The sequence below is a fragment of the Pogona vitticeps genome, chromosome 5, assembly GCF_051106095.1.
Source record: "Pogona vitticeps strain Pit_001003342236 chromosome 5, PviZW2.1, whole genome shotgun sequence".
Taxonomy (NCBI): Eukaryota; Metazoa; Chordata; class Lepidosauria; order Squamata; family Agamidae; genus Pogona; species Pogona vitticeps.
The window spans coordinates 106,558,899-106,582,769 of NC_135787.1; the positions used below are offsets into that span (position 1 = coordinate 106,558,899).

The following is a 23,871-nucleotide window of genomic DNA, read 5'->3' on the forward strand; positions in this document are numbered from 1 at the left end:
CTTCTCTGGAATACGGATGGTCATTTTTGCATTTAAATAGCATTGAGGATACCAAGATGATATTAGACCTTCGTTGGTCATACATGTTGCCATCCTTGAACCATTTTGACAGTCAAAGCTCCAAAAATAGTAAAAGCAAGGCAAAATGTGCTGCTTATATGCCACCCCATAGAGCTCAGAGCACTCTCTGGGCGGTTTATGCAGGATACACATCCCCCGCCCCCCAAGTGAGCTGGGTACTCATTTTACCAACCTCAGAAGGATGGAAGGCTGAGTCAACCTGGAGCCAACTACCAGGGATTGAACTCTGGGTTGTGAGTATGGTTTTAGCTTTAGTACAGAAGCTTAACCACTGCACCATGAGCAACATTTGTGCACTCTGCATCACACATTTAATCACCTTTATTCCCAGTTAACCACCATATGCCTTGGGAGTATCATCTAAGAAAGAGATAAGTGATTTTCTGTTGAAAGGGATTTGTTTGAGAGATGTTTAGCCCATCTCAATGAACTTCAGTGTTCAGGGCTTTGTGGGGAGAGATGTGCCATTTTTAGAAAGTGGTACAGACATGTTCTTTGATTTGGAAGCCCCTTAATTGAATACATTTCATTTCCTTCATAGTCCTTTTCACAAACACTTACTGTAGCTTGAACATATTCAGCAGAGCTCAAAAGCTGTTGCATGGTGCTGAAAGAGGCTCTCTGCAGTGTCCCACATTTGTTTTAAAACCTAATCTATTGAAACAAATTGGAAGGAGGAACAGCTGGAGCATAATCATCTGTTCTTGCTACACTGCACTCTGATATCCTCTCCTAGCCCCATCTCACATATATCATGTGGTAACAGTTGACACTGATGTCAGTGGGAGATACTGCATAGAAGATAAAGGCAGAGGCTGAAATAGAAGAAAACAATACAGAATTCACACAAAAACATTCAGAAGTTCTAAATCAGGACAACAGAAATAAGGGACACTGTAGTCTGTTTGAACAGTGTATATCTGTTGATTCATGGCTATAATAAGCATACAAAACAGCCATGTATGGATTTGGGCCATGAGTCATGCTTGCTTAGTATTGTCAGCCTGCATATAAATTCTGCTACCAAGCTATGGATTCGCCCAGACATGAAACACTTCATGAAATTTGGATATAAAGAGACTTGCATAACAAACCACAACAGTGTGAGCTGCCATTAATTTTAGTGTCATGCAATATTGTCTAACTGTCCCCTAATGAATTTTAAATAAGTGGAAAACCATTCATTGTCTAATCCAGGCTCTCTTGAGCATAATGAAATTAATAGCATGTCATTTTTTTTTAATTGTCAAGAGGAAAAGTTTTATTTAGGAAGTTCATGGCCCATCCACTCCTAATCTAGAGACTACTATGGATCCTCCCATTTTAGTTCAGTTCAGTTTCTTGTTAACACTTAACTATTCATATATGTTGTTGGAGGATAAAGCACATCTGGCTTATTACACTTATGCTGGCTACTTCGCTATCAGAAGCAACATATAATAAAAACTATTTAATCACAACTAAAGATTTCAACGTACAGTGGAGTCTCGACTTACGTTCGACTCCATTTACGAACTTTTTGACCTACAGACTTCTCTGGCCGCAAAGTTTCACTTCAACTTGCGGCCGGAGAATTGACCTACGGACCAGAAGGGTGAGGTGGGGAAAGTGCCAAATTCAAATTTGGCACTTTCCCCATCTCCCACTTCCAATCCGTAGGCTGCAGGTCTAAGCCCTGAAAGCCCAAAGCTGACAGCGGGTGCAGAGCGGCTTTCGGCTTCCAAAGGTGCAAGTGAGGGGAGGCAGGAAAAGGTGAAAGCTGCTCTGCACCCGCTGCCAGATTTGGGCTTTCAGGGCTTAGAAAGCTGGACCCACTGGCCTCTTGTCTCCTGTCCCCAGGACAGGAGATGCCAGTGGGTGCACCTTTCAAAGTTCTGAAAGCCGAAAGCCTATCCGCCCAAAAGCCGCTCCGCGCCCACTGCCAGCTTTCAGGGCTTAGAAAGGTGCACCCACTGGCCTCTTGTCTCCTGTCCCCAGTGCCCTCTCCCTCCCGTCCCCACAGGAGGACAGTGGGGACAGAAGGCAGAGGGCAGTGGGTGCAGCTTTGGAAGCCCCGGATTTTTTTTCCTCTGGCTGAAATGAATTAAATGATTTTCAATGCATTCCTATGGGAAATGGATCCCCGACCTATGGAATTTTCGACCTGCGGCCACATTTCCAATATGGATTAATTCCATAAGTTGAGGATCCACTGTAGAAGTGTTGAAACTGAAGCCCGCCTTTAACTTACATCCAGGCAGAATGGGGAAAATGGCAGGATTATTAGCATTTCCAGACTTCCAAAGCATTGAGGATGAGCTAGAGGTGTATTAGCAATTTCCACTCCACCATGGTGCAAATTTATTTATTTATTTATTTATTTATTTATTTATTTATTTATTTATTTATTTATTTATTTATTCATTTGAAATTTCTGAATCTCTGTAAAGTGCTATGCACATTAAGGGCAAACATATAGAAAGTAAGAACGGCTTCACTTGCCCTAGCATTTAACTTCCAAGGACAAGATGATTTAATAGTTACTTTCATATTGCCTTCACCTGCATATTTTTTTCTGAATCCTTCTCCCCCTGTTTATTGAGGAGAATAAGATAAAGGTAAAGGCTGCCCTTGACATTTAGTCCAGTCGTGTCCGACTCTAGGGTGCGGTGCTCATCACCGTTTCCAAGCCATAGAGCGAGCGTTTTTATCCAAAGACAGTTTCCATGGTTATGTGGCCAGCACGTCTAGACATGGAATGCCGTTACCTTCCCACCATGGTGGTACCTATTTATCTACTTGCATTTACATGCTTTCAAACTGCTAGGTTGGCAGGAGCTGGGACAAGCGACGGGAGCTCACTCTGTCGCATAGATTCGATCTTACGACTGCTTGGTCTTCTGACCTTGCAGCACAGAGGCTTCTGCGGTTGAACCCGCAGCGCTACCACGTCCCTGAGGAGAATAAACACTATGCCAAATTCAACATAAGGACATCCTGTTCATATGATTTCCTCATTACTGTTTCTTCTTCTTCTTCTTCTTCTTCTTCTTCTTCTTCTTCTTATTCTTATTATTCTTATTATTATTATTATTATTATTATTATTATTATTTTTATTATTTTAACATAAGCTCTGTCAGAATTTCAAGGCCATATTCTCTTGTTTCCTCTGATTTTACAGAAATATAAATAAATTATTTTCAGATAACTGTTTTCCCTATCTTTTTTGAACTAATTTCAACCCAGATAATTTGAAAAATCTTATTCGCCTTATAAGGAATCCTTCCTATACTAGATTAATAGTAAAACGTGCATAGCACATATACCCAAGACTTAACCACTGAAAAATATATTGTTGAAGTTTCTTTTAAATTATCCTGACTAAGGCTGTATTCAGACAAAAGCATGAACATATAAATGCTTCAATTCCCTATGGTCTTGCCATTCCAACACTGTTCAAACATCTGTTTAAAAGTATTTATTACATCTGACACTTTTTGAAATATGTAGAACTTACAAAAAAGATTGCAGAAGTATCTAACTGATTACCCAAGGTCAACCAAACAACTTTTGGGAGATGACATAATATATACCATGATATAAGAATGCTTTTTATATCTCTCATGCTGCAATTTGAGTTTATTGATACTAAAATTCCTTATCCTTCACTGCTGTCACATGACCATTCTTAATAATACGTAAACCTTATGACAGGTTGAGCCGCTAATCTTAGATTTCAAACTATAGCACTAAAATTATGAGTGTTAACTACTGCTCCAGAAGACATTGTGGGTGCTTCCAGACAGCAGCCTCCAATAGTTGACAACCAAAAGGCATTCTGCTCTTGTCCTTCCTTTTTCCTCTTAGCAGATTTATTTGGTACAAAAAAGGGTGGGTGAGACAAAGGGAGAACTTGGAAAGGATGAAAATGAAAGATGTTGCTGTCTGGAATTCCAATCATAACTGAAAAACCCTTTGTCCATATGTCCCTATATTTGGCTCAGAGCAAGACAGAACTCCTCTTCAGATTTGTCATACTCCACATGTAGAAGGGTGATGGATATGTGATAGTAGGGGGCATGGTTAGTGCACTGCCCTCTATGCTTGGGTATTCACCATGGTTTCTAACACTCAAATGGGGATTTTGATAATACCTAAATAGGATTAAACTTAACACAATTCACCCATTCCATTTCTTCTCTCTCCATAGCCAAATTGTGGAACTAGATAACTGTTTTTTCTTCTCTTGAGATTATCTGTTTATCCCTAATTTTTCTTCTCCACAATCTTCTCATGTTTATGTTCTCTTTCCTCCTTTTTTTGTGCTTCTCCCCTTCCCTTCATGTTTCTCCCATCAGCTACCCAAGTAATTCAGCATGTGCTTTTTGTGAAATAAATAAATAAATAAATAAATAAATAAATAAATAAATAAATAGATAGATAGATAGATAAATAAATAAATAAATAAATAAATAAATAAATGTAACCAACAACAACAGACTTCCCCACCCCAAGTCCACCTCTGTGCTGCATTATTCCAATATATCTACTGAATGGCAGTTGTAGCAGCCATGGAGTGCTGGCCTCATCTTCTACAACAGGGGTCAGGGAACTTTTTTACCTTTTACCCCGCAAAAAAATTATATACGCCGACATTACCCCCTTGATTCGAAAGGAAGGAAATCATACAGTACATTATTTGAATTAAAAATATTATTGAATCTACAGAGGCTATGTACCGAACTAGCAGGATGCACCAAATTTGATAAAGATGTGCACTATTTTTGCTGGAACACATTGCACTCCAGCCATGGTGTGGTATAGGGAGTAGTAAGGTGTCCAACGTGCTTAGCAATTTGCATTAAATTTTTGCTAGCTCGCAGAGGTGGCTGCCAGAGTGGTTCTAGCAATGACATGCTTGCTAGAGACAGGCAAAGCAGAATTGGGGGGGTTCCCTACCACTTTAATCATTCTATGTGTGGTGTGCAAAAAGGAACAAACTAGGCTAAAGGTCATGTCACCCACGCTGGCGCCACAGCCCAATATCAAAGGACCAGTGTGCTTTTTTTAACATCATCAATGGAAAACTCAGCAGTGGCCAGAGGATTGGAAAAGATCAGTCTACACACCAATCCCAAAGAAGGGAAGTGCCAAAGAATGCTCCAACTACCATACAATTGCACTCATTTCACATGCTAGCAAGGTTATGCTCAAAATCCTACAAGGCAGGCTCCAGCAGTACGTGGACCAAGAACTCCCAGAAGTACAAGCTGGATTTTGAAGGGGCAGAGGAACTAGAGACCAAATTACTAACATGCACTGGATTATGGAGAAAGCCAGAGGGTTCCAGAAAAACATCTACTTCTACTTCATTGACTACGCAAAAGCCTTTGACTGTGTGGACCACAGCGAACTATGGCAAGTTCTTAAAGAAATGGGAGTGCCTGACCACCTTATCTATCTCCTGAGAAACCTATACATGGGACAGGAAGCAACATTTAGAACTGGATATGGAACAAATGATTGGTTCAAAATTGGGAAAGGAGTACAACAAAATGCAGAATACATCATGTGAAAGGCCGGACTAGAGGAAGCCCAAGCCGCAATTAAGATTGCCAGAAAAAATATCAACAACCTCCGATATGAAGTCCTCAGTCCCTCACACCTTTCTTTCTTCCCTCCTTCCCTTGCTTGCTGCTTTCCCTCCCCCTGCTTGTTTGCAGTCATTTCCGGAGGAAGCAGTCATTCAGAAGCCCTGGATTGGCTGATTGCCCAGGCTAATCCCCACCTGTAACCAATTAGGTTTATCTCTCCGATCTCTCTAACAGAAGGGAGCATTTAGGAGTGCCCTGCTGCAATGAAGGAAGTTACAGGACGAGGTGGTTTACAATTAAAGCTTTGGCTCCAGAGAGTGGGGGTGGGCGGGAGGGAGGGGGTAGCAGCCTGCTCATTACCCCCAGGATTTTCACTTTTTCCCCATTTGGGGTAATTTACCCCGGTTTCCCAACCTATGTTCTACAATGACACAGTGTCTTTGATCAGTTTGTAAGTAGAGCTGGTACAGTTGAGTTTGCCACTGTGTGCTGTTTCAAGGACTTACATGCTGGAGTGGTGGTTTCGAGGATCAGATCCAAACAAAAGGGAAAGCATCAATAATCCGACCTTTTCTCTACTTTCCTGCAAAGCCTTTCATATATATAGTATATATATATAAACACTACACTAATAAAAGCCGTGAATGCTTTTACACCCAAAACCGCATATTGACTCAACTCTTGGCTCCTTCTGATGAAATTGGTCAGCTCCAATTTGTCCTTGAAGGGGACAAATTAAATCAATATGCATTATGTCAACCCATATAAGCTACCTTCCAGCTTTTCTTTGTATTAAAGAAAAGCGAGCATTACTGTCTTGCTTTTTCACACATTATGAAGCATTTGTTTTACAACTTTCTTCTCATATAGAAAATAAAGGAACAATGCACTACGAACAAAGCAAGACTTCCCAAATTTGCAGCTCCATATCAAGTCATTTCTCCTTGTCTAGTTCGAGTTCAATATAACTTGTATACAGGGTATATTTTCCTTTCCTAGCTGCACATCAATGGTCCCCATAAGGCAAATGTCTGTCATAATGACATGGGGAAGTTCATTAAGGTATGGCAGAGTAGCTGGGACAACAGAACACAAGGCTGACATTTTTGGCAGTGGTACTGTTGTTGTTGTAATGAGTACTTCAGTCCTCAGCAAATCACTCCAAGAGGAATTAGAAGATCAAACAGCTAGTTAATTTAAAAAAACACAAGCATATTCAATTTTTCAATGTGTACCTAACACAGTACCTGTCTGAACAATGGCACCTAGTCATGCAGAAAGTTCACCTTGGAACCAGTTACTGTGTAGCAGAAGACATGGAGACAATAAAGTACTTATTTGACACATGGTTTGGATTTTAGGTGTAATCGCATAGTTTTCTTTTTTCTAAGAAAAAGTTGCTAGTAAATGTCGGTTGTAGAGAATTCTGCAGACAGTAAAACAGTTCCAGGTTTCAGTGGTTGGTGCCATATCTGCAACAGCGTGTTTTGGTGGACTTATGAAAAGGTATCATTATTGAGTAGTGGCTTTGGAAAATAATCAATGCCATTTGCCATTAAGGTTCAACAACACATTTTTCATTTCCTTTTTGAAAAGCATAAAGGAAGCCACGCAGACATTTCATGATTCCAGCTAAAAACACCCAAGGGAAAGCAAAAAACCTCAGCAGCTCCACAAAGTTAATACTGCAGCCTGTGCTTACAATTCTTCCAGCAAGTTGGGAAGCATCTGAAAACCGTATGTTAAGGCGAAAGTTTAGGTTCCAAAGAAGATCTTCATCGTGCAAAGAGCATCTGGTGCCTCCTTTAGGGGTTATGTGGCCATCTGCTTTCCTTTTCTATCTGTGTTTTGTCTCCATCATACCTCGTGCTGGCTTTGTACTTCTTTTTGAAAAGGTTGATTACGTGATGGAGTGGCAGATCCCTCAGCTTCTGTAGTGATTCAGACAAACATAATCCTCCTCACTTTCATGTGGAACAAAATCTAATGGGGTGAAGCAACCCTCATCCAGCTCTTGAGCAAAGAAATATTTGTGGATTTGTGGAGCATGTTAACAGCAATTCACAACAATCAAATTTGCAAAGTTGTGTATTTGCATCCATCCTTAAAAGACAGTGTTGTTGACACACTGAGTTTGTCTCTACACCAGCAAGGAAATCCAGTTCATTTTTGTGGTTACCAGCCTTTATTTATATGATGAGCAGTGGCACAGATGCACATGTTCTACAGTCAACACCATCCTTTATATTGGACTCTTTTGGATAACGCAAAAGTCCCGACACTCTTCATCCTGATTCATCCCTGTTTGTAGCCAAGAAGCATGGGGTTTACTGGGATCTCTGTCCAAACTTTAGTTTTAAAAACAATTCTCAGGAAAAGTCTCGTATTTAGTTGATTCTAGAGAAATGAGAAATCCATTTCCCCACTGGAACTTCTCTTCCAGAGCTATTGTTTTTCTCTCTGTCACACTGAAGCTAATTTAAACCTTCCATCCTGAAAGTTCTGAATATGGAAACGATTAATTTCAATAGAAGTGTCATAAACTACTCCAACTCTGGAATCAACCCCAGAATAAAATAAACAATGCCATCAGAAGGGGGGGGGGGGACACAGCAAGGAATGGATTTTGTCACATTATAACTTTGCCTCATATGGATGGCAGGGAAAATGCCAGCATCCTCAGCAACATGTCAAGTGATTACAGAGAACAAATGCTCCATTTGAAAGAACTCTCAGTCTCAGATGTCACGTTTGTTACATGCTGTGCATTCTCACACATGAAGGCAGAAGAGAGGCAGTGAAACAAAACAGAAAGATGCAGAGGCAGTGGTAAATGGTGTTGAAAGGAATGGTAAGACAGGGAGTCTCCTTAGAGAGGGTCAGATGGTCTCACGTGCCCTGCAAGGCACCAGCTAAAGTCAGAGAACCTTACTCTGCAAAAGTCTGAGATTCAGCCACCTTCGCTAGATGCTTAAGATCCTTCCATTGCACTCAGCATCACTGTGGTGACCCACAAGGCTCCCACATCCCACCAACACTTCCAAAATCACCTCCTTAAGGATGTAACTCTTTCAAACAATCAATTCAGGTCATGACTATGCCACTAAGAGAACTAGATTTTTTATGACCAGCCCAAACCCTACTATTTCCTTCTAGTAAAACGTTTAAAGGTCTTCTTGACAAGATATCTGAAACAGGAACATAAGATGACCAGACAGAAAGCAGGTGCTTCCTTTAGCAGCACAAGTTACACTTAAAATGTGATTTTACAAAAACGTTCAGGGTCAGCCATATGCCTTCATGGCATGATTCAGGAAGTTACATAATGTAGCTCAGATAAAGATCTCTGAAATTATGTAGCTTATAAACTTGCATACTTTCAATTCCTCTCACTGCCCTAAATCTAAAATCACTTAATTCTATCTATCTCCAATTCATTTCCTCAATTAAACCTGAATTAATGTTTTTTAACACAGAGGCTAGGTGGCTTTTGTTTTTCACCCAGATCAAAGAGTTTTGGCAGGGTTTCCAACAATATTCTTAATGTGTTTGAATAAAACTTTGTATATGTCGCACAGGAACAGTACTGGGAGAATGTTTTCAGGTACTTTTCTTTGAAGTGACAGTGCTGAGTTTTCTGGCTACTAAAGAAAAGCAAGGATGTTTCTTTGAGTGGGAATGTTACTTTGGGCAACAAATTTCACTTTAGATTTCAAAGTTTCCATGAAGACAATGAGAACCACGCTTAAAACAATGGCCAGAATTCTACTGGTGATCTTTTAAAACTTGCATTAACTTGCTGTGGCCAACTGTAAATAATTAACAAAATGCCGAGGAGCCTTGGTTGTAGCACATGACTGAGACATATCCCGCCACCTCATTAATTAGCCACAGTTAGTTGTGGTAAGTTATGTAAACACCAATGGCATTCTGCCAATGTTGCTTAGAACCATTTTTAATGCATGTGAATTTCGCATGCCATCATATTTAGCTCATCACTGTCAACTCTATCAAGAAGCAGGTCTAGCTTTAAAGATAAAGCCTTTTTCCTACCCATGCTGAATGAGATTCTATAATTCAAAATTTTAGACACTAAACCTAGACCTTTCTGGGCAGATGATCTTCAACTGAACCATGATTCTCTCCAATTTCTCCCACAATTAGGGGCATAATAACTACTTGCTATAGTCTACATTCTTGGAGATTCAAATCACTAAGACAGCTCATGAAGAAATTTCCCAATGCCATGAGATTACTTGACTTCAGGACAGGGCAAAGACAAGGAGTGCTATTTTTTCCCCTCATCAAGGTCTCTTCAATTTGCACAAATTGTCCCTTTCCAAACTGAGTATCCTTTCCCTTTGAGAAGACAAGCAATCACATGCAGCTAGCATAGAATGAGCTGATTATTTTAAAAAATGCGAGCAACCCCTCCAATACTTCTCCTCTTTAAATGTTTGCAAAAAGATCAAGCAATAGCCAGTGCCATTTTGCTTAATGATGATGTTTCATCATTAAAGCACTATTTGCACAATTTTGCTTTTGTAGAAAAATCTTGTACTTATTCTCATTGTTTTCTTTGCTTAAGAACACCACAAGATACCTTGCCCACAGATGGGGTGATGGAAATAATTTTGTGGCTCCTTGTTTGAGGATGAGATAAGCAAGGATTCACATTCTTGAGTTTTCCAAGAATCATTCCATTCCTGCCAATATGCCTTTTCCAAGGACCTCTTGGAAACATGAGAATTGCCTTAGTATTCATGTGTGTAATCAGGTATGTGATTTCGATCAATTTCATCACTCTGGTTTTCCCCCAAAAGTAACCCTAAAGATACAGTGTAAATATTAATTTTCTAGAACGAAACAATTCTATAAATGGATAACACTGAAACTGGGAATGCCACAAAAGTTTCCACCACCTGTGATAAGACTGATGAAAATCCATGCTGTGTAAATTTTACAGCAGGACATTTTAAGCCACATTTCAGATGTGAGGAAAAGAGAAAAATATAGCCATAAAGCCTAGAGGGTGCGTCTTTCTCTTGGTTACTAAGGTTCATAAAAGAGGTAAAACAATTGTGATAGGGAACTGTGAACAATAATTTTTTACTTTTTAAAAATAGTTATATATGGGGAGGGGGTTTCAACTTGTTATCATCTATGGGCCATGTCTTGTATTGGGGCAGGTATTGAAGCAAGGGTACACACAACTACAGCACAATGTGTGGTCAAAGAGGAAAATGATTTAGCTCTTTGGATGTATGTGTCACAACATATGAATCTGCCTTCACTGCAGCACTACTGCCTTCTCCTCCCTTTTTCTCTTCGTGAGCCAAGACAAAAGTTTTCCCACAGTTCTTGAGCTTGTTTCTTTGGACTTAATGAGTCTGTTGACTGGCTTTAGTTTTTCATTCATGGAAGTAATTCAGCTGTGACATACTGTATACAACGTGGAGTTATAATCAACAAGCATTTCTTAGCACTGGAGATCTGTTGTATAATATACAGTAAGAAAACAATGCTGGTAGTCAAAGAATTTTGGCGGATGTGTTTGTATGCATTTGAAGTAGTGATGATGATGATGATGATTGCAGCATTTCATCATTCTAAAAATGGGGCATACCTGCACATACATGAGTGCAGTTGGAACATGTTGTGTTTTTTCACACATTGCATTCTGTAATATTTTTTCTCCTGGGTGAATACAGGGTTATCTCATCCACAGCCTGATACCACCATTAGTGCTACTGCTCCACACTAGTACTAAGAAACATTTAGTCTCCTTGTTGTATACCAGGAACCCAGTACACACACACGTACACACACACACACACACACACACCTAAAGGGTATTATTTGTGGACAATATTTCTATCATTTAAATGTTCTGTTTTAACACATAGCCTAGAGAATGCTAGTTATCGAGTGGTCTCAAAATGTGATCAATCAGTCATTCTTAAAGAAAGAAAGAAACTCACATTCTTATTCCAGAGATTTTAAAAAGCCAACTCTTGATCCAGAATAATCTGGAGAAACTTGAAATGTTTTTTAAAAGCTCACACATGGAATGCCAGTGGCTAGATTCTAACATTCTCTACCCCACTGAAGCAACTTATCTAAAGAAGGAGCTATCAGTGCAGAGACCTGTATTTGTTCTTTTTGAGTGCTATCAAGACAAATGTTTAAGAGGAAGTTCTTTAGATCTTGCCTACCTTGTGCCCCCACTCTGAGATGTGTTTTTGTCTGTCAAAAGAGAAGAGGAGGAGGAGGAAATGGTGCTGCAATGAAAGTATATGCCAAGGTTGGGATGCACACATTCATGGGACTAAATCATTTCCCACTGTGACTACACATGGTGCCATACCTGTATGTGCTTTCACTTCAGTGCCTTCCCAACTAGCCTCTATGTTGAAAGCCAAGCTGCTACTGACTGCTTGGCCTCACCCTATAAGACTATCTTCATAATCTTATCAAGTTCTGTCCTTCTGAGTTGCCTTCATAAGATGCACCGAAAAGGATTCTAGCTGTTGCAGCCACCACCATAACTCCACTTGAGTTGCATCAGCTTTTTTCCATCTACAACCATCAGCCTGACCACTAGGGATGAAAATAATATTTGCTAAATTTCTTGTCCTAATTGAGTTGGGCTGTCTCAAAATGATACAAAAATCCAGTGGGTAATTTTAGAACATCACCGTATTCCTTGACTTCAGCCAACATATCTGTGAAGTCCTTTTGTGAAAAGGAAAGGAAAGCAAGGTTTCACTGATGATTAAGAAAGATGCAAGTAGTCTATCTAGTGCTTCAAATGTTTAAATCAAGGAGCATCCAGCCTAGTCTGGGGCGATCAGCACAAGCGGAAAATTATTGCACAGAACAGTGCTGTTGCCCATATGAGAAGTCTGTTGAGAGTATCAGGAAATTCCTCACTATCTTTGCTAGCAAAGAGAAGAATCTTTTTATTCTGCATCCTTATATGTAAGGAAGAAAAAAGCAAAGATTTACAGCCCTGTTGACAACTGCTAATCTTGACAAAAAAACAAGTGGGATAATCCAATCCTGAATGTCCTGCTTGAACAGCGACTTAGCAGCAGCTACCATAATCTTTGATGGGACTTTCTATCACAAAACTGTATGTTCTGACTTGCGTGTTTCTTTATGATTTATTTGGAGGATGTGATTCCCTTGCAAAATTGTCTTTCTTGTTCCATATTCTTCCACAGCATGTGAACAGTATTTGCCAAAAAGACTGCCATGTATGCAATGCACAATACATGGCCTGCATCCCAGGCGGTTTTTAAAACTTTCTTCTTCTTATTATTATTTATTTATTTATTTAATATTTATTTATTTAATTTATATGCCGCCCACACTACCCAAAGGTCTCTTCTTCTTCTTCTTCTTCTTCTTCTTCTTCTTCTTCTTCTTCTTCTTCTTCTTCTTCTTCTTCTTCTTCTTCTTCTTCTTCTTCAACTTCACTTTCTAATGACAGTAACTGGGGGTCCAAATTTACAATAGAGATAAAATCAAAGGCAATGTAATCTTACTATTTACTGTAATCCAAGAGACAGAAACACTCTGTTGATTAAGAAGATCAACCAAATTCAGTTTAGTTTCCTTGTAAGTAAACATGTCCAGGATTGTGGTACATATCTCCTATTTTGTAAAGTTGCATGAATGCAACAGTAATGAATGGAGAGTGAATTAACTTGGCTGGCTTTGTCTGCTAGCTATAATTATGCTTAGAGTTTTAAATATGATGTCAAAAAGGTGCTTGTTCTCTAATAGTATCCTCTCATCTCGGAACTCTTAAAATTGCCTGTTTATTGAAATGATTGAAGAGTGCCATAAATGTCAGTTACAAGTACCATAAATTGGAGAGAAAGCAGGTTAGCATGACCCATGTGAACCTCACTGTACAATTTAAAACATCAGTTTAACAGATACTTAATTCTGAAGCCAGAAGGGGGAATTCTGATATATATTGTTGCAACAATAAATGTAGACCAGATAAGCCTGATAGTTTTATAATATACATTCTCTGATAAAGCATGAAATATAGCTATGAGATTGTAAACTTCACTTACTCTCCTGAGAACCAACCTGTGAGACTGAAGCTCTTTTTTTCCTTCTGGATTCCAGGTTATTTCCCTAAACTAAAAGATACCCCTTCATTGTGAACCATAAAAGAGATTTGGAAGGTCACCATAAGATGTTGATTTTTTTTCCTTTTGGAGGAAATGTATTCTATGTTTCATCTAATCAGAAACATGAGAGTGTCTATTGTAGAAGACATGATACAGCTGATACAGAGCCATATGAAACATTTTGTTTAGTGATCGGAAGAAGAAAATATGTTTTAGGTGGTAATATTACATAACTTCAGAGGCTGTAATTTCAGATTTTACAGGCATCATCAATCTAAGATATTTTTATTATTCAGAAAAGAGAAATTACCTGCAACATAAACCAATTCTACATCAGTTCAAAGCAAATGAAAGAAAATTCAACAAATCATAAATTAGAACAGGTCAGCCTAATGTGAGCAGTAGCAATGCAGTGTTACTAGTCTACACCAGCTGAGGATATGGCAGAGAAGCCTGAAAAAATACAGACATTTTGGAATTTGTCGAATTCCAAGATATTGCTAAATTCCATCCCATTGTGCTGTGAAGTTTATAGATATAAATAATCACAAAATACGGTGTGTTTTAATTACTAGATCTGGAAGGCATCTAAATGTAAGCCATCTTAGCATTTGTTCAGCAACTATACTTCTCAATGTACCAGTTGGAAGATGTGAATTTCAAAACAGCTTTTCAAAGCTGATGAATGGCATGGGGTTCCTATAATGACACAGTTTATCTTGTCATGCACATTGATGGTTCAGACTTTCATTGTCTGAAACAGTTTCAAACAGAACAGCAGAAGACTGCCTTTTCACACACACATACACACAAAGAGAGTTAATCAATATATATACATAATAATACTATATAATCCTATTACATAGAAATGATGCAAGCCAAAAACCTCAGAGACCTCTATATTGATGGTTTGCAAGCTCTTCCATTCTGTTTATTTATATTAAGATCTTTTACTACTTTCTTCTTTTCTCTGCTCCCTTAATGATTTCCATGTTTTAACATTTCTACAAAACTTATACAGAAGCATTATTGATATGAGTACCCAGCTCATTGGAAGGCAAAGTGTTTCTTGCAGTTTACATTGTAAACCACCCAAAGAGTGGCATATGTGTCAAAACAGTGGTGGTGGTGGTGGTGGTGGTGGTAGAAGTAGTAGTAAGTAAGGTTATTGCTTTTGGTTTTAATGTCTCTACTACTGGGAGCCAGATACAAATTGAATAAATAACTAAATAAATAAAGTAGTAGTAGTAGTAGCAGCAGCAGCAGCAGTAAGGCAAAAGTAACAGGGTTTTATGGCATGCAGCATTTTTACTATTACTTATTTGTCTATCTAATTTATTTGTCAACTTTCGGTTTTAAAAGTGCTCAAAGTAGGTCATCATGCTACAGTTCAAAACTGAAAATCAAATCCTGATTAAAACACGACATAAAGGTCAATTAGTTAATATTGATTGTCCCACAAATGATCTTTGTGGTATTTTGTAAATGATATATGGGATGAAAGCAAGTCTCTGAAATCCAGTGTGCTGTCCAGTATAAGAAGGGTAATATATAGGGGGCCTGTAACTGCTTTCATCACAAGTGGTAAAATCAGGGCAGCTCATCCAAAGAGGTGCTGTGGTCACCAAATGTGTGCCAATTGCACACAAGTACAGCCCCACATGGAAATACAGGTGCAAGCCACATTCTAACCTGTCCTTGATATTCTAACTTGGTAGACAGGTGTAATATCAAAGAGGCCATTCCCGAGTTCATAACGAGATACATTTCCAAAAGTAGGGGCACTTTAGCTGAGCTACTCTTCTCTTAAACATTCTGGCTCACATGGAGAGTCTACTGGGATGAAACAACTTCCTTCCCTTCAGATAGTCATATTTATGTCTTCAGTGTGACATAAGAGAGAGGCAGGGTGAGTATCCACCCTTCAAGAGGTAAGGGCTCTATATACTTTCTTAATGACTGAACAGTGAACAGGCAAACAAAACAAAAAAGCCAAGGTAACCCTTACACTCATTAGTATAAAATGAAAACAAAGATGTGTATATTATCGATACATATATTAGGAGAAATATATGTGTATTTTTGTACAGATTATTATTTTTTAAAATTGAAACTGAAAATTTGGCATAGATGTGAAATGAGATAAATTGAATTTAATATTGGAAAATGAAAAACAGAAAGTGCCTGATCTATCACTGCTAAATGAAGAAAATAATAATATGAAAACTGGCTTTGTTAGTTTCCATCTTAATTAGTTGTTAGTTTCCATACTGTTAGTTTCCTTTGGCAGAAAACTGTCTTTGATATTTGCAGCCTCATGAGAAAGAAAGCTATGCTGTGTTGATATGATCAGTAGCATTTGAATAATGTAATAAGGAATATGATCACATGTGGAATAATATTGCATTTTGGACTGCTTGTGGTACAGTCTGGTGCAATCTTTATTCTGGCAATCACACAATGTACACAGAATCATATTCCAGCCCAACCCCGAGCCATGCTCAACCTGGACCTTTTTGGTTGAGCCATAGGTCTACTACTTTTGGTCTACTCCAGTCTAAGAAGGCTGAAATGATTCCAACAGATGGAAAGATTGCTTTAAGGGAGATTGCTCCCTGCAAACTGAACCCTTCTAGTGCAATTAGATGTATGCCTTTCCAGCTATCCAATTTCACCCTCCGTTTGCTAAAGCAGCCCAATAGGAGATAATTAGTTGATTATCATATCAATTTTAAGCAATTAATTAGTCAATTAACAAAAAAATGAATTCATGCATAAGTCATCTCCATCACTTCATACAACCTTTTTGCTATCCTATTATTATTCAGCCTTAACCACTCACTTCTCCCCACCCCCATGGTGAATCTGATCAAGATGGTCCAAATAATAAAAATAATAATTAAAACAAAAAGATGGTCAAAGGTATAGAGCACTTAGAAATGGCTTACCAGTCTCCCCTTCTGGCATTGCTCTGAGACCATGTATCTAGTCCAAAGCTACACAATTTGGCTTTTCTTCTGGGAGGCACAGTGGGGAATAAAACTCCTTACTCCTGGCTCCACAACCAAGGGTTCCAACTTACTGAGCTATTCAGCTAACATGAAACATATCAATACTACTTTTTTAAAATGCACTATCAATCAGTGATGCTCTCCTGGCAAAACATTGGGCTTCACTAGCATCATGAAGGGTCTGATAATTGCTCCTCACTGCAGTGAGTCCTTGTGCAGTCTCAACCTGATCTAGAGAGCTAGGAAACTTTTCAAAACTGGTTTGCAGCCAACATGTAAAGAAACACTGCATGTAGTCCAGTATGTACTTGTACTTCTAAAAATGCAAACATTTCTCACAAACAAAACCCCTGCTCCCTAATAAATCCCAAATAGCTTTTTGAATGATTAAAAATGCTTCTCGTCTTATACAGCACAACACTATATACACCTAGATGCAGAATTAATACTGAATTTTGTGGGGCATACTCCTAGAGAAGTAGGATATTGAATAGCATCCTTGATCTATCACTAACTCATTTAACAGTAACTAAGATCGGAAGAAATTGTTCCAGTCCAACACATGGCATATAACATACAGTATAATAAGAAAAACGTGGGAAGACAATGTGTACAGAAGACAACCACTGCAGATAAATAGTACAGTGGTCTGGTGGGGGAAAATGCTGATTTTTCATCTCTGATCTCTCTTTCTATAAATTGTTGATCAAGAGCCTATCGTGTGCAGGTCATCTTGCCTGCTCATAAAATTATACAAGCAAATGATCTCATACTTGCCATCTATATCCAGACTGTCTTCTTGGCAGATACCCAATAACTGATTGACTTGCATCTTAGGGAACTCGCTTAATTAATATGTCTACCAATTCCCAAGTGGAACTTAGAAGCAAAAATCTGCTTAAGGCAGCAAGCCATCACGAACATATGTGTGTATGTGTGTGTGTGTGGTCTAGAAACAATTGAGATTTGAGAAACAATGTATTAAATAATAATAGTAGTAATAATAATATACCCTTGAGCTAAACTCTCTTCCAGATGCAACTGTATTCCAAGAAGTAAGAGCATTAGGAGAAAGCTTTAAAAAAATCAACTTGTTTTTCTGTAAAAGATATTCATAGGTCTTAACTCATCACTGGAGATATATATCACTGTTAATATTTCTACAAGATGGACATTTGAATTTTAAATGATTGTTTAGCCTCATTCACCTGAATAATGATGCCTTTATTTTTTTATGGCAATTTGCAATCTTGAATGTCAAATCCATAAGGCAGCTTTTTGAGTAAATATGCTTCTGACATCAGACAGGGTAACTCTAATAGAAGGATCAACTGAAAAACAGCTCCATAAATTAAATATGTGTCTTCTCAGAAGCGATCAGACAAATCTGTTTTATGGATTTGAAATGTCCTTGGAGGCATAACAACAAGAGACAGAGTGAGAGGGAAAAAAAGCAAATCACCTTCCTTTTAGATCCTACATGTGTTGGTATAATAATATTACACCGTACAGCAGAAAAGTATAAAACAGAAAGTGAAGGCACCAGAGATGTTCCATTACCACATATTTGCGAACGGCCCTAGTTGCGAACGTTTCGGGTTACGAACCCAATCTCATCGCAAGTAGCAGACCCTACTTGTGAACGCAGATCAAGTTACGAACCCAAAAGGCAGGGAGAAAGGGCGGGAAATTCGAATTTCCTGCCCTTCCTCCCTGCCTTTGAAGCTTTCAAAGGGCTTCCTCCGAAGCCAAAAATCGGCTCCCTCCTTTCACCCGATGCTGAGTCCCCTTCGCGCCAGGTGACAGAAGGGAGCCAATTTCTCCCCGGCTGCCTGGCTTGCTTTTCCATGGATATTTAATTCCTCAATGATTCCAACAGAATGAGAATTGATAAACCACAATCCAAATCAAGTAAGCAAAGGCAGCTGACCATCTGGTGCAGTCCTCATCACATGGTGTAGGGTTGAGAAGGGCAGCTCTGAATCAAATGCTCTGATCTCCTGTCTTCTCCAAGCAAGCACAACTCTCTTGATGGCAGTAGCTTGATAAGGACAGGGCCATTTCTGCTGTGGGAACAGCACTTGCATTCTTTGGCTGGATGTGTGTTTCTTGGTGTTCTATTGTATATTTATTTACCATATTTTTTTAGTTTTACTATATATGTATTCAAACTATTTATCATTTATTCCCTTTCACTTCAAAGGTACCTAAATTGGTTTACAAGATTAAAATAAACAATATGAAAAGGAGAAGGGGACAAAATGTCAGCTCTTTTCTTGTGTCCTTAGTGAATGCACTTGTAAGGGTAGAGTGACAGAGAGAAAGACCTCCCCTCATTATTTTGAAACCTGGGCAGGCTCATAAAAGGAGATGCAGTCTTTTTAGGTTGCTTGGACACAAGGCATGTAAGGCTTTATAAGTCAGAACCAGAACTTCAGTTTTGTCGAGAACCAGATTAGTAGATATGTAAAAGGAGACTTATGGCGGTCCTGTATCCAGCACCAGTGAACAATATGGTGGCAGCATTTTGGAGCCACTGGCATTTCTGAACAGGTTGCAAAGGCAACTCCATATAGAATAAATTAAATCAATCCAAACAGGATATAATTAAGGCACATGTTGCCATGGCCACAGAATATATCTCCAGGAATGAACCTAATTGGCGCACTAGGTTTAATTGTGTAAATACACTCCTGGTCACCACCGAGTCCTGGGCATCCAGGCTCAGGCACAAATCCAGGAACATACCCAAGCTGTGAACCTGTGTTTTCAGAGGGAGCATCTGAAACTCTGTTCCCTGACCTTTCTTTTGACTGAGCAAGAACACCTTTCTATTGACTGCTGTTTATCTGCCATCCCTTTTTCATTACTGTGATTCATTTTCTTCTTTTATTGTAATGCATGGTACATCTTTATCAGTCTCACTATACATTAAGAATGCAAATTGTCTTCAGACACATGTGGAAACATTAATTGAATCAGAGGAATTTGTGCATTTCTAGAAAGCCCACAGGGCAGAGGAAATAGGCACTGGTCACCCAATGGGCACACAATAGCACCCTGGACGAAACCCTTGTGTTCAATATGGCCTAGGAAATAAGAAAGAGAGGGCAGAAAGCCCAGAATCCAGGCTGGAAGGCCCTTTCCATCTTTCTTTCTCAACAGAGATAAGCAATTACATTTTTTTCTTGAATAAATACACTTGAGTGTTGATGGACAAAAAAGGAAGAGGCAGAGAAAGGAAAGACAATGAGGTGAAATTCCAGATGTTGAGGAGGAACAGCAGGCTCCCTGCATTGCCCTTTTCAGAAGGAATCAGTGAGGACTGTGTCCATTGCCCCTTTACAGCCTGTCACTCATGCTCTTTCCTGTGGATGCCTTAGGAAGTTATTCTGCTCCCTCATGGGATCAAGGCTTTCTCCCTGGGGGCCAGAAAAGAAGACGTGGAAACATAAGAGTGCCATGCTCTGGAGACTGCCCTGGACAAAAGCCCTTTCATCTTCCTGCTCTTCAGGGATCTCCACACCACTGGAGACTCATTAAATTTCATGTCGTTTGCGTTTCCCCTTTTGTGGGAATGTTCACCCCTCCCCTGGAGGTCCAGAAATCCAGAAAGGGCACAGACAAGGAACAGCTGGGAATCTCTCCAAAAGGCAGATTAGGTAATCATCTGTCTTCTCTTTGGGCATGGGACAGGTTGGGGAGCCAGTACACATCCTTCATACACATACATCTTCCATATGAGCCTCTCATCAACTATCTTCTTCCAAGACACTTGTGTTCCACTACCAGAGCAAATGTGTATGTGTTTGTTTGCCTTTTTAGTTTGTAAACCACCCAGAATAGTGCATTGCACTAATTGGGTAATATAGAAATGGATGGATGGATGGATGGATGGATGGATGGATGGATGGATGGATGGATGGATGGATGGATGGATGGATGGATGGATGGATGGATGGAGACATAACCATTTAAATAAGTGCCTGGACTATGGAATTTCTTCCCAGTACAGAGTAGACTGGAATCTTTATGCTTCCATTTTAGGTAGGCAGTTAAGACAGTTTTGTTCTAGCAGGATTTTAATAAGTGTTTTTTTTTTCAAATCAGGCTTTGCTTTATTTTGGCATTGTAAGTATTTTAAATTATGCTGATATCTTATAGTTGTAAGCTGGCTGGGGAGATATTTTAGAGCCAAAAGATATATACAAATAATTTCCTTTATTTGTTTAATATCCAGGTCCCATGTCCAACTCTCCATTCCACTTTTAGGTTCCTGCAGCTTCATGCATATTACCAAAAGTATGATACTGCCTTGGACTAATTGGCCCGTTGGACATTTCATCCAATGCAGCATGGTAGTCACGCCTCTTCAAAGTTAGTTCTCTATATTATGATCATGAGGTCCTTCACATTCAGAAATGGAATTTGGAACTTTATTCAGGCACGTTGTGTGCACTGGCCCTGAGCTAAACCCCCACTCTATACTTACAGTGGGCTCTTTCAAAAATACAAATATTTTGACAAGAAATTTGAGAAGTTACTTTTTACAACTATAATTCTATATAAGGCAGATGGGATTATGGGCAATATGTAACTTTTCTGAGCCCTGATCTGAATGCAGCAATCTACCAGCAAAAGCTTAGGCTCTTATTGCTTTTCTGTACCACTTTATCTCACACTAAGCCAATCTGGATACAACCAGTGATTTGACACAGACGAAGATGGTTTGCTTGTACTTAACTGTAGACCAATGAAGTGCATAACATGGAGGCAAGCTGGCCAGCCCTGCTGTCAGATACAGTGAGGCCTTGTGATGAGAAAGACGCTTCAGAGCATTTCTGTTCCATATGACAAAGTAACTTGAGAGGCCACTGGTGCAAAGGATAGGGCATTTCGATGTTTTGAACTCCCCCTGCCAAAATTCACCCGGAATCTCCCAGAAAAAATTCTGAGAGGGGGAACCCCCCCCCAAAAAAACAGGCTTCAGAACAAGCTTCTCGCTATCTCCACAGCACTCCTGTCTGTGTGCTTTCAAGCTCCTTTGAGAAACAAGGGAACTGCACCCCGGGAGTCACAATGCTACCTGGGTCTCAGAAAGGTTCATAGAATCTAATGACCATCAAGACTACTGATCCCAAGAACCCTTGAGTCCCAGGGTATTCCAGGGCAGTACCCTGTTTTTTCAAAGGGGCTCAACAGCACATGGGAGAATCATGGAGAACTGCTCTGAAGCCAGTTCTTTTGAGGCTCCCAATCTGAGAATTCTGCCTGGGGGATTCTGGGTGAATCCTAGCAGTTGGGTTCTAAAACCTTCCATCCCTAATAAGTACTATGATGTTGGCTTAGAGGCTGTGAAAGTGCCATTTATTACTCTATATATGGTAGCAAGATATCTTGCTCTGGTCCTGGGAATAAGGGGCAAGATCCACCAGGAAAGCCTCTGATTATGACCCTCTATGGGAATTATGTTGAACCATTGCTCCCATACTTAGAGTCGTCCTGACCCAACCAGATAGGCGGGATATAAATAATAAAATAAAATAAAATAAAATAAAATAAAATAAAATAAATAAAATAAAATAAAATAAAATAAAATAAAATAAAATAAAATATAATAATAATAATAATAATAATAATAATAATAATAATAATAATAATAATAATAATAATAATAATAATAATAATAATAATAATAATAATAATAATAATAATAATATCTAGAAGACTATAGCCAGATAGTGTTTCACTTTTGATTTGTAGAATAATATAAATCGGGGGGGGGACCCAGATCTCACTTGACTCATTAAAACCTATCTACAGACATGTAGAACGGAGGGAAAGCACATACATGACATATCAGGTATGCCCCAGATGGTGTGAGGTCATAATCCACAGCTTGGAAAGTAGCACTTAAGGGCAAAACTGGAACCAGAACAAAGATTCTGATAATATGGCAAGCTAGTTATAGATGCAGACAAACCATTTTTAAAAATCACAAAATCCTGCCAGTCTGAAATGTATAAGTTCCATTGATTTCAGCAGCAGGATGGAAAATATCCTTCCATCTGTTCCATAAAAATGGGACTTGAAGCTACTGAACATTCACTGGATTATGACTTCTATTTGAAAATTAATATATCAATTCACCAGGTCTGAAATAAGAAACTTCACAATATTCCAGAAACGTATTTCTGATTATTCTCCCAGTAAATGGGAAGATGCAGTGGACTACACTGGTGGAGAAGGAGCAGATGAAGACATGGCTAAAAGTCAATTAAGAATGTTTGCTTTTAAGTGGATATATTTAGACACACTTACCTCAGGATGTCCTCCAACTTCAATGTACGTGCATACGGGATGGAAAGCGCCAGTTCCACAGACATACAAGTGAGTTTGGTTATATGCTTTAAGCACCTTGATGAAGTTAGCACATTCTTTCTGAAAAGGGCAAATTAAAAAAAATCATTCAGCTAGCAGAGAGATATATAAGCATTACCTGCACAGCCTTTACAGTCATTCACAGTGCTGTATTGCTTTTAAATGTTTGAAAGCTACCTCCCTTCTAGCAATGCTCAAGGCATCTTTTGACAAAAATCAACAGAAAACAGAGCATAAAATAATAGTATAATAAGCAAAACTTAAAATGTTGATAGTACTGACCACAATGCTGCCTACTCAACAGCCATGGGCCTTTCAGAATAAAGAGTTTCCTCTCAGGCAGATTATGAGAACATTTCAAATTTCATCAGAGAGATTGATCTCAACAGAGACCTCAGTGACCTGATGTGGCCATAAGAAGTGAGACATTATATCCACAGCTTAAGTATGAAGCAAGTGGGCTCACGTGAAAGAGGTTTGTAAATTCCAGAACATGATGCCTAATTTGTAAAATCAATCTCCTTTTGCCCCACAACTTCCTTCGCCCACCCCATGGCTGGAAATTTAAGACAACGAAGGAGTTTTCAGGGAAGCAAGATGTGCAACAAAGACAAAAGAAGGAAAAATAGGATTGCCTAAGCAATAAGTAAGCAAAATGTCTAGGACACCATCCT

General features: G+C 39.1%; 1 protein-coding gene across 1 annotated transcript in view; it reads right to left on the reverse strand.

Annotated features, from left to right (window-relative positions):
- The window catches only part of SEMA3A (semaphorin 3A), a 212,400-nt gene that overhangs the window by 80,105 nt on the left and 108,424 nt on the right, over positions 1–23,871 (reverse strand). The window contains exon 4 of the mRNA XM_020800519.3: positions 23,138–23,257. Within this exon, the coding sequence (XP_020656178.3) occupies positions 23,138–23,257 (120 nt within the window). The remainder of the gene's footprint in view (positions 1–23,137; positions 23,258–23,871) is intronic.